Source organism: Procambarus clarkii, chromosome 21, assembly GCF_040958095.1.
Source record: "Procambarus clarkii isolate CNS0578487 chromosome 21, FALCON_Pclarkii_2.0, whole genome shotgun sequence".
Classification (NCBI taxonomy): domain Eukaryota; kingdom Metazoa; phylum Arthropoda; class Malacostraca; order Decapoda; family Cambaridae; genus Procambarus; species Procambarus clarkii.
Window position 1 is genome coordinate 34,252,337 of NC_091170.1, and position 12,130 is coordinate 34,264,466.

General features: G+C 42.5%; 1 protein-coding gene across 1 annotated transcript in view; it reads left to right on the forward strand.

Moving 5' to 3' along the window:
• The window catches only part of LOC138367248 (fap1 adhesin-like), a 57,365-nt gene extending 45,679 nt beyond the window's left edge, over positions 1-11,686 (forward strand). Inside the window, exons 2-3 of the mRNA XM_069328659.1 lie at positions 1,905-2,663; positions 11,504-11,686. Of these exons, the coding sequence (XP_069184760.1) occupies positions 1,905-2,663; positions 11,504-11,686 (942 nt within the window). The remainder of the gene's footprint in view (positions 1-1,904; positions 2,664-11,503) is intronic.
• Positions 11,687-12,130: the final 444 nt, after the last annotated feature.

The window sequence follows — 12,130 nt, forward strand, 5'->3', positions numbered from 1 at the left end:
ATGCAAACATATTGTAAATGGTTCACGGAGCTTGAATATTTACTAATACTTCACTTTTTTTTTTGCGGATTAGTCCATTCCGAACAACAAAGTGTACCGTATTAATTGTGAGGACAGGTTGGGTGTGTTTAATTCAGTCACTGTTGTAATTATTTGCATTAGTTGTTACTAACATTGTGAATCTGAATTTGACGACTGTAAATATTGTTAAATTATTGATAAAATTATGCAGCTTCTATATCTAAATCTAAATCTTGGGTATACAGTTCATATTTACAGATATCTTACATGCTATATTACTTTTATGAACTACCCAGTTAAAGAATTGATTACACATTTGTGTAAACTAATCCAACTCTAAATGTACAAACAATTATGAATAAAGTACTTGAAATAGAATTGAAGTTCCCTTGACACTATATGGTCTCGACCCTAGGCTTGTCGACAGCTATCAAGGGCGCCTGACAGCTGGGTGGACAGCACTTCGGATTCGTAGTCCTGAGGTTCCGGGTTCGATCCTCGGTGGAGGCGTAGAGAAATAAGCAAAATGTTTCTTTCACCACGATACCCCTGTTTCCAAACAGTTAATAGGTACCTGGGAGTCAGACAGCTGCTACGGGCTACTTCCTGGGGATGTGTAACAAAAAGGAGGCCCTGGTCGAGGACCGGGCCGCGGGGACGCTAAGCGCCGAAATCATCTCAAGATAACCTGTAAAATAATTCTCTCTGTCCCCCCTCTGTCCCGGGGTCTCGACCCTCGACCAGTAAAAATCTCTTAAATACGTATTATACTTGACCCGAAAACAGTTTCTTGGCCTTATCAGGCTCCCTAGAGGCATAAGTTGTTATCATCTTCAGTTCCCTCTGTTACTACGGCATCCATAGGTGTTTCGTGTCGGGGTTGAGATCGGTGTTTTCTGAGCAATTTTTGAGAGCGGCGCACTAAAGTTGTCATATGTGAAAGCGGCTCCGGAGTTTATGGTCTTTAACGACGCCTGGGGGTAGCGCGGCCATCTTTATTGACGGTGTTTATTACTTTCCTGTGGTAAGAGTTATTCTTGCCGCTCTTTATTTAAATGTTCTGGTTTGGAAGAAGCTTTTTTTCTCTCTCTCTCTCGTGGTTCAAGCTTCGTTCTCGTGGCTCTTGTTCAGCTCACCTTTGTTCCTTAGTGGTTCTGGCTAAGCTGAAGCTTACATGTTGACTAAACCACACACTAGAAAGTGAAGGGGACGACGACGACGACGTTTCGGTCCGTCCTGGACCATTCTCAAGTCGGTTGTGAGAATGGTCCAGTACGGACCGAAACGTCCTCGTCCCCTTTACTTTCTAGTGTGTGGTTTAGTCAACATATTTCAGCCACGTTATTGTGACTCCTCGTCTGCTTAAAGCTGTCATGTTTAGTGGTTATGGCTTATACCTGATCAACCAGGCTGTGACTCATACGTCAGGTTGCGAGCAGCCGCGTCCAACAGCCTGGTTGATCAGTCCAGCAACCAGGAGGCCTGGTCGACGACCGGGCCGCGGGGACGCTAAGCCCCGGAAGCACCTCAAGGTAACCTCAAGGTAACCTCAAACTTTCTTTTCATGTGGCTCTAACTTTATTATTTTGTACTCTTTACAGAATTCATATGTGTTCAATATGTATTAAGGCCACCATCGCCTTTATTGTTTAATCGATTTTAAATATGTATCTATTATACATAAATATGTATTATGCTATTGTATCTCCTCCTGGCTTCGGGCTGGGGGAACTGTTGTTTGTTCTGATGTTTGTATTAATGAGTTTAAATCATTAGGTAACAGTGTAGTTGGGACCCAACTGTTGCTGAGGGTGAGATAATTTCAATAACTTCATAGTGTAATTGGGTTTATGTTCACTCAAATTGTGTTTTCATTATTTCAGTTTTTGTGCTACGTTTGGGCAGTATATGTAAGTGATACAGTAAGTGATACAGTAAGTGATACAGTAAGTGATACAGTAAGTGATACAGTAAGTGATACAGCAAGTGATACAGTAAGTGATACAGTAAGTGATACAGTAAGTGATACAGTAAGTGATACAGTAAGTGATACAGTAAGTGATACAGCAAGTGATACAGTAAGTGATACAGTAAGTGATACAGTAAGTGATACAGTAAGTGATACAGCAAGTGATACAGTAAGTGATACAGTAAGGGATACAGTAAGTGATACAGTAAGTGATACAGTAAGTGATACAGTAAGTGATACAGCAAGTGATACAGTAAGTGATACAGTAAGTGATACAGTAAGTGATACAGTAAGTGATACAGTAAGGGATACAGTAAGTGATACAGTAAGTGATACAGTAAGTGATACAGTAAGTGATACAGTAAGTGATACAGCAAGTGATACAGTAAGTGATACAGTAAGTGATACAGTAAGTGATACAGTAAGTGATACAGTAAGGGATACAGTAAGTGATACAGTAAGTGATACAGTAAGTGATACAGTAAGTGATACAGTAAGTGATACAGTAAGTGATACAGTAAGTGATACAGCAAGTGATACAGTAAGTGATACAGTAAGTGATACAGTAAATGATACAGTAAGGGATACAGTAAGTGATACAGTAAGTGATACAGTAAGTGATACAGTAAGTGATACAGTAAGTGATACAGTAAGTGATACAGTAAGTGATACAGTAAGTGATACAGTAAGGGATACATAAACCAGTATAAGCTATGAAACATAATGGTCGCTATTACCACTGTGAGTCACTATACTGTTTGGGACAATCCCTTCAATTCTCGTCAAATCTCAAAAGAAAAAGAAGCAGAATTAAATTCTCCCACGACGCTGAAGCTGTACACTAAGGGGGGCCTGACGGCTGAGTGGACAGCGCACGGGTTTCGTAGTCCTAAGGTTCCGAGTTCGATCCCCGGCGGAGGTGGAAACAAATGGGAAGAGTTTCTTTCAAATTGATATCCCTGTTCACCTAGCAGTAAATAGATACCCGGGAGTTAGACAGCTGCTACGGGCTGCTACACATCCTTGGGATGTGTAACAAAAAGGAGGCCTGGTCGAGGACCGGGCCGCGGGGACGCTAAGCCCCGAAATCATCTCAAGATAACCTCAAGATAGGAGTGAAAAGCTACTTAGGAAATCGGAAAAAGATATCAGGGAAATTACTTGTTAGCCAAGGCAAAATGTAAATAAAAAAAGGTCTTAGCAGTTATCATCAGTTCCTGCAAGATCTATATACTCACATGATAACAAAAACTGAGACATCGGGAGAGGATGCGATTTTTTGTTGCAGATTGTCATCGTCTGTGTAAAGATGATATGTTTCTCCAATTCTGGAATATTGTGTCTGATTGTGGAATTTGAGTAACTCACAATTACTCAAATTCTAACCGAATTTGAGACAAAATTACTAATAAATTGGAAGTTGTTCGGCGTCAAGCTGAAAAGAAGATCATAAAGTAAATCAGATTATCAAAGGGAATGACAACTTTTAGCCAAAAAACAACCCATTTTTATTGCACAAAAGCAACGCTCTTAAATACCTTTATTAATACTGTAAAATACATCTAACAAGGATAGAGTAACTTAGACTATGGCTACCCTCCGATGGTAAATATACTGTCGTTAATTTGACGCAATTCATTGTACTTCTAATGCCAGATGCATTTAATGGTAATCCTTACCACTTTCTACTGCATCATATGTGTTTGAAAACAAATGCAATAAATTTGCCAAACATGAACGTCCTCAGAAATGTCTCGTAATCTTAGCAATATTTCAGTAGTACTCTGGTCTGTGTGCCTGTATGTGTGTGTGTGTGTGTGTGTCTGTCTGTTTGTCTGTCTGTCTGTCTGTCTGTCTGTCTGTCTGTCTGTCTGTCTGTCTGTCTGTCTGTCTGTCTGTCTGTCTGTCTGTCTGTCTCTCTCTCTCTCTCTCTCTCTCCTACCTGGCGTCTTCCACAGCCAAGCAGAGACCTTGAAAAACAATACCTGAGCGCCGAATTTCCCTGTGAATTTCATCAGAACTTCGGTTAGAGGCCATTTATCTCGGCCTCTATTACCTCGTAAATCGCAGGAGTCATGGGTGCTTGGAGATAATCCTGATCCCTCGGCTCCCTCCCAAGATGCCTTGGTGCATCTTGGAGGGTCCTACGCATTTATCATATATATTTTGATATATTTTGGAGGTATTAACATATGCTTATGAAACCGGAAGGGCATCTGCGGATTTTCTTTTGTTTGTTTTGTCTATTGGTGATCTATTGTTTGCGGAATGTGTTTGTTTTCAATTTTCCGTTTTCAAAATTGGTAATCTGTTATCTATTGGTTACACATTTTCTGACTTTCCAATTAATGATAAATGTTCTGCTTGATCTACTGTTGATCAACTTTCGGCTTGTTCTATTAGCCGAATCAAGTCTCTGCTTGATGAAGTATTATTTGTAAATCTTTATAACACATAGTAAGAAATAGACATAACTTTCGTCCCTATTTTCAGGCCTATTTCACCCTACTTTCAATGACCATTTCTGGAACAAGCAAGAGTATGAACGCAGATCACGTTTTCTGCTTGATTCAAGTCTCGAATTAACTCAAGTTCAATATGGGCAGATCAGGCTCAGCTTAGCAGTTTAAGTTCAACTTATCAACACTATCTCACTGCAAAGTTTCTTGTGTGCAATGTTTTATATTTTAATCATGAATTTATATTATAAAAAATATCCTCCTTTGCAGAGGCCCACTGCTTTTAACAATTTATATCAATTCCTTGGGAGACACATATAGCATGATATTGTATCGGCTCACTCCTCCCAAGTGTCCAGACTCTCTAGGATACATATATATGTGGCATAGTTTTTTTCCGGCCTACGATAAGTCAGGGTGATGTATCCCGCCCCATAAATCCCGACTCGGGATCCGCGGCTCAGCGGGCAACTCACACAAAAAGTTTAGGAGAATTATCTTTCAAGTTGCTGTTATTCGTCAGTATTGGGAGAGATGGGCCTTAGTTGCTACCGTCTGTCGTTGTCCCAAGCGAGCGTCTGCCAGGGAAATAGTAAAGATAATCTGGTTCACAAATGTAAATATTAAAATATGAATTCAATTTTTAATTAGGACAATCCGATAACAATATTGAGAATTTATGTTACTGTCACTGTCTGGGACTCTGATTCCTATCATGTCTGGGACCTTCTCTTCTACCATCTCTGGGACCCCCAGTGTGCGGAAGGTCCAGCACCTCACTCAACTGTTCTGTCACTACAAAGACACGATCTGAGCTACGGGACAACACATATCCCTTGATAAATACCTCTGACTTTACGCTTCTCTTTCTTCTTACTTATCTCTCAGTGTTTGACTTCATACTTGGGTGTCAACTTGCCTTCGCCGGTTGCCTGAACACCCGAAGCCAACCTCTGTGTTCTTGGCTTCCCTCCTCTGTATCGTTCACTGTAGTATGTCTATGCTGTTGCCATCACCGACCTCTGTATCTGTACCTTCACCGGGTCTAATGTCTTGCCAAAGTATAATTTGAGGGTGTAGCCCGGCAAGCTCTATAAGGCCCTGGGAGTCCTCTCCTGTTTTCTGAAGGCACGGTACTAATCACGTGGCTATGTGCTGCTGTCAGCCTGACTGTGTGTGTGTGTGTGTCAGGCTCCGTGCTAGTAAACCACGGTACAAGGTTCCGGCCCTCACAAGGGGCCTCCTATTCCTGAAGGAAGGAGAGTTAGCCTCTCCTGCGATCAGAAAGTGTCTCCAGTGTCGAAATGAAGGAGTAAATTTGTTTGGATTCCCGTCCATGTTGGAGCTTAGAGGTTTAAGTTTGTAGAGCGTTTGGGGCTTGCAGGAAAGCAACCACACACTGGTTGATGGGGTTCTGGGAGTTCTTCTACTCCCCAAGTCCGGCCCGAGGCCAGGCTTGACTTGTGAGAGTTTGGTCCACTAGGCTGTTGCTTGGAGCGGCCCGCAGGCCCACATACCCACCACAGCCCGGTTGGTCCGGCACTACTGACTTTCGACTGTCCAATACAATTATCGCATATACATACAAGAAATTACTTCCGAGTTAGAAGCATTAAAAAATGACCAAAGACTTGAAATTTGCCGTATTAAAAGCTATGACAAACTTTTTGTAATAATGGAACCAGGCAATGTGATGTGGTGATTGCGTGACCTGCCTTGACTACAGGCACGTCTGGTAGGTTAGTGAGGCTGAGCCTTGACCGAAATAGTCAGCCTTCAAGCTCAGTGACTAACCGTTAAGGCATTTACTTGCAGAATACAGTATTGAATGTGAAACGGTAAAAGACCTTAGACTTCCCATAGACTTAGACGGGCGCCTGACAGCTGGGTAGACAGCGCTTCGGATTCGTAGTCCTGAGGTTCCGGGTTCGATCCCCGGTGGAGGCGGAGATAAATGGGCAGAATGTTTCTTTCACCCCGATGCCCCTGTTATCTAGCAGTAAATAGGTACCTGGGAGTTAGTCAGCTGTCACGGGCTGCTTCCTGGGAGTGGAGACCTGGGTCGAGGACCGGGCAGTGGGGATACTAAATCCCGAAATCATCTCAAGATAACCTCAAGATAAGATCCTGCCCTGTTGTACAATCAACCTTGTAACTATATATCACTGGATCTATATATTGTATATATATTGGATCTATATATTATAATGAAATATATATTGGAAAGACATCCTAAACATATGTCTAAAACTTGCTTATCCATCTTAAAGAAACAAAACTGGCACCCATCCCTCTCCTGTGTATGCCAGTGATCAATAGAAAGTTTAGTTAACAAATTCGTAAATTTAATATGAATAACATCTGATGCAGCCGCATGAAATATTTATGTTTAAATCTAAAATTTGGACTTCTGATGTATGGATTGTTGTCCTGTGTGGCAGTGACTATAAGCAGCATCCTCACTCTAATGAGATCTAATTTTATTACTCCGATTAGGCAAGAAATACAAGAGTTCTCACGTAAATCGCCAGGAAACACAAGAGTTCTCACGTAAATCACCAGCAAAGACAAGAGTTCTCACGTAAATCACCAGGAAACACAAGAGTTCTGACGTAAATCGCCAGGAAACACAAGAGTTCTCAGGTAAATCGTCAGAAAGCACAAGAGTTTTCACGTAAATCGTCAGTAAGCGTAAGAGTTCTCACTAAATCACCAGGAAACACAAGAGTTCTCACGTAAATCTCCAGAAAGCACAAGAGTTTTCACGTAAATTACCAGGAAGCACAAGAATTCTCACGTAAATCACCAGCAAACATGCAATTGTTCAAGCAAATCACCAGGAGAGGGGGTGAACACCTGTATGTTAGTCCCCCAGGTGGCGTTCGTGATCCAGCAAGCTGTGCGTGCGTGTAATTAATATAGGTATAATATTTATTTTCTTCCACGCTTTGTTTTTTTCGTTTTACCGGAGTATGAAGCATTTTCCGGTTTAATCAGCATATAACGTGTTTTGCCTGTTTTATATTCATGGACGGCCAGACTTTGCAACCATGGAAATTGCTAAATGCACGAAAAATATGAAATTCTTGGAATAACTGTTTACTTACATCTGCCACATATCCCAGGATTGAAGCACAGAATCGACACATTTATTCTGACACGGGAAACTGTTTAATCATATCCTGACATAGACAATTATAAATCATATCCTTTTAGTCAGAGCTGACACTATTTCTGACACACAGCCGGCACTTTGTGCTGTAGCCACATGTAGCTATACAGCATGTGGGCCACATATACCACTACCACATAATTATACACCATATGTGACATTAATAATCTGTTCCAAGTTTGGCTACATGGATCAGTATGGGATAACAGGCCATCTAGCAAATTAAAATGAGCTGATAATTCCAATTTCCATCCATGTGACCTAAACCAAATAGCGAAAATACTCACAATTCTTGAAAAACAGGAGTGAACAATTTTCTTGATAGACATTTCCTTCACCTGAAGGTGAGTTTATAAACTCCGGGAGTGTCTTGATAGCCATTATGCTTTATTAAATGTAATTATGCAGAATTATACGTAATTGTTCTGCATTACGTATAAGTATGCAAAATTATGTGTAATTATGTTACATTTCAGGTAGCTTCGCCCAGCATCCACAGAGAAGCCCGGAAATCTGCTCTTCCCCTTCCGCCAAAATGAACAGAAATAGAGATGAAGATTAATTTTAATTATCAGGGGGAAAGTGCCAAGTCATTACAACTTTATAGCACTTGGAAGGGGGTCAAAATAAGGATTTGGGATGGGACAGGGGGAAAAGAATGGTGCCGAACCACTTGAACGGTTGGGGATTGAACGCGGACCTGCGGTGCGTTCTCATGTAGTGACAAACGTTAGTGATATCAGATTCACAGACCAACAGGCACTCAGGCGATATCAGCCTCCCAAAGCAGCACAGAAACAAGCGATAACAGCCTCATAGACTAACAGACACCAAAGAGTTAACAGCTTCACAAACTAACAGACACTCCAGCGATATCTGTCTCACTGACCAATAGAACGTAGAACGATAACAGCCGCACTGACCAACAGGACATAGCACGATAACAGCCACACTGACCAACAGGCCGTTGAACGATAACAATCTTACAGTCTTAAAACTAAGAGAACGACAATAAATCTTCTAAATCTCTTTAATTGCTCTTCTTAACACTTCAATCATTTATTTCCATTAAAAATAACCCCAAAATCATTTATTTTCATTCAAACTCCGGAACTCTACCAAATGTCTGGCCTTCTAAGGCAGACATTGAAGGCCTAGAATAGCATGACTGAGATTAATTAATTGATTCTAATTCGTTTTCACAGGGACAGGAAGCCAGTGTATATGTATTCTTTTGGCGTGCATCCTCTCTAGAGTTGAATTACTGACTCCCCGTTTCCCCAGGGTGCAACCCTGCAACAGTTGCCTAACTCCCAATTATTTTCTTCTGGGTGAACGGGTGTATTAGGTAATTTAAAACGTGCCCAAACGTTTCTGTCTTTTGGGCTCTCCGGTTGTAAGTGGATAAGGAACCGAATTGTGTATTACGAGACGCTAATGTATACACGGAGGCCACTATACAAACTAATACAATTATAATCATTACTCGAGTAATCAGTGCTAGTCTCTAATATGATTAATCAATGATTACTTGTCCGGCGAATCAACTGTTGTTATTGTTATGAACAGCTTCCTGGTGCTTTGCAGTTCATTAGCTGTTAAATAATTGCAAACAAAGCCGCCAAAGATTGAGGATAGATGTACAGGGGCCAGATTCACGAAGCAGTTACGCAAGCACTTACGAACCTGTACATCTTTTCTCAATCTTTGGCGGCTTTGTTTACAATTATTAAACAGTCAATGAGCTCCGAAGCACCAGAAGGCACTTTATAACAATAACAACAGTTGATTGGCAAGTTTTCATGCTTGTAAACTGTTTAATAAATGTAACCAAAGCCGTCAAAGATTGAGGAAAGATGTACACGTTCGTAAGTGCTTGCGTAACTGCTTCGTGAATCTGGCCCCAGGTTCGTAAGTGCTTGCGTAACTGCTTCGTGAATCTGGCCCATGGAAGGCTAAGGAGGAGGAGGTATCCGACCAAACCTTGCCACTCGCGCGAGTCAGTGCGGCGCTGTTCCACTATTCCACGACAGACGCGACAAACGGGAAACTACAAATGTTAATTCTTCCTCAAATTCCATGTTGGTATTCCTGCCGAGTTGTAGACAAGAGTGGGAGGCGGTCCGGACAGCCCGGCTGCGCCTACGTCTGGTCCGTCAGCTGCGCTGGATGATAAATATGGAACTCTGCTTCCGCATACCTGAGGTCTACGTTGGGAGGATATTGCACAGGGGGTGATGGAGTATGTGCACGAATTTTGAGTAGCACCATATGCTCGTCTGCTTGTATGAATGTGTGTGTTTGTGTGTGTGTGCGTGTGTGTGTGTGTGTGTGTGTGTGTGTGTGTGTGTGTGTACTCACCTAGTTGTGTTTGCGGGGGTTGAGCTCTGGCTCTTTGGTCCCGCCTCTCAACTGTCGATCAACTGGTGTACAGATTCCTGAAATTCCTGTGTGATTCCTGTGTGTGTGTGTGTGTGTGTGTGTGTGTGTGTGTGTGTGTGTGTGTGTGTGTGTGTGTGTGTGTGTGTGTGTGTGTGTGTGTGCGCGTGTGAGTGTGTGTGTGTGCGTGTGAGTGTGTGTGTGTGCGCGCGTGTGAGTGTGTGTGTGTGTGAGTGTCAGGGTGGCCCATATTTACAAGTGTGTGTGTGTAGATTAGGGACCTGTAAATCCCCTGCTAAGTCTAAATGAGCTCACATATACAGCCCTCGCTGAACAACCTCAGGATTACGACCATTAGCAAATAGCTGTCGCGTGTTGAGGGCCCCGAAGCGGTAATCAGGGTAAGTCAGAACACGCCATAAATACCCAACTACCCAGCGCACGGCTACAATGTACAAATTATTCTCTGTCGGTCCTGTAATTACAACGGAATTTTGTAATTTTCCTTCAGACAATTTTTTTTTCCTTTGTTTCAGATCTGTTCTGCTCGACGAATAATTTATTTAATTTGTAAATTTCCTCCTCAGTCATGACTCGAACTCCATACTGTATAGCCATAAGGAGAAATGTTAATTCCGTGGGTCTGAATCTTAACTAGAAGGCAGAATATCAGTCTATGTGTTCGTTCAGCTTTACCCAACTTTGCAAGGGGAAGGGTCTTGGGTATGGGACGGTCATAGTCTGCTCGTTGTTGGCCTACCTTACCTTGAGGTGATTTCGGGGCTTAGCGACCCCGCGGCCCGGTCGTCGACCAGGGCCTTCTCGTTGCTGGACTGGTCAAACAGGCTGTTGGACGCGGCTGCTCGCAGCCTGACGTATGAGTCTCAGCCTGGTTGATGAGGTATCCTTTGGAGATGCTTATCGAGTTCTCTCTTGAACACTGTGAGGGGTCGGCCAGTTACGCCCCTTATGTGTAGTGGAAGCGTGTTGAACAGTCTCGGGTCTCTGATGTTGATAGAGTTCTCTCTCAGAGTACCTGTTGCACCTCTGCTTTTCAATGGGGGTATTCTGCACATCCTGCCATGCCTTCTGGTCTCATGTAATATTTCTGTGTGAAGGTTTGGGTTAAATACTTAATGATGCCTAAGTTAAATTAATTAACATCAGCCAATAACCCCCCGCTCCCTCCCCCGCCCCATTCTTTCCGGTGTGATTTTTATGAAGACTGAAGTGAAGTCAATGATGTGTTTTAAGTGAAGTCAATGATGTGTTTTAAGTGAAGTCATTGACGTGTTTTCGTCGAGTTCGCAGTTACTTTAGTAGTTTACCGGCGCATGTCCTGGTTTACTCTAAAAGATGAACCGAGTTCACTCAGGTTACAGTGATAAAGGTAGTGAGTATTGTAGATGGTTATGGTAACGAAGGTAGTAAATACAGTGAAGATAGTGGTCATTCCACTATCTTAATTGAATCACTCTATCACTTTTGTGGTCATGCCACTAGAGGACACGGCACCCAGACGGTGTCCTCAGTGCCTGGACACGGCACCCAGAAAGTGCCCTCGGCTCCCAGAAAGTGCCCTCAGCTCCCAGAAAGTGTCCTCAGCGCCAGCAGAAAGAAAAGCTGTACTCCCGGAGAATATCTGCTGACCCTTGGGAAATCAGCTGTTGTGTCACCGAGACGTGAATCGACCGGCGGAAGCGCTCTCTCCATCCCCCTCCCCACACCCCACCAAGGCGGCCCGGCGGCTCCCATCATAACTTCTGTCATGTTTACACTCTCACAAAATGTTACTGTCTTAGTGCATAGTCTTACGACAACGACTGGTGTCTCCAGCGTCATTTAACACACGTAATTGGTCCGGCTCTTAACACTAAAAAAATGACAAAAATCGTATTTTAATACTGGCCGTTCATGAAGGAAACAAAACAATAGGTTCTTTTTATCTCCGAAATTCTTTTGATCTTTGTCGTTAAAAAAGTAACAGCCATTGTGTAGCTACGCTGTTTTGACTCGTCGTGTGACGAACAGCAAGAAGTAATCAATGCAAAATATATTATTTTTGGCTTTTAGTATAGTATGGGTGGCTGTAATGTCCCTTAATTACCGTAATATTCTGTACTTTATTAA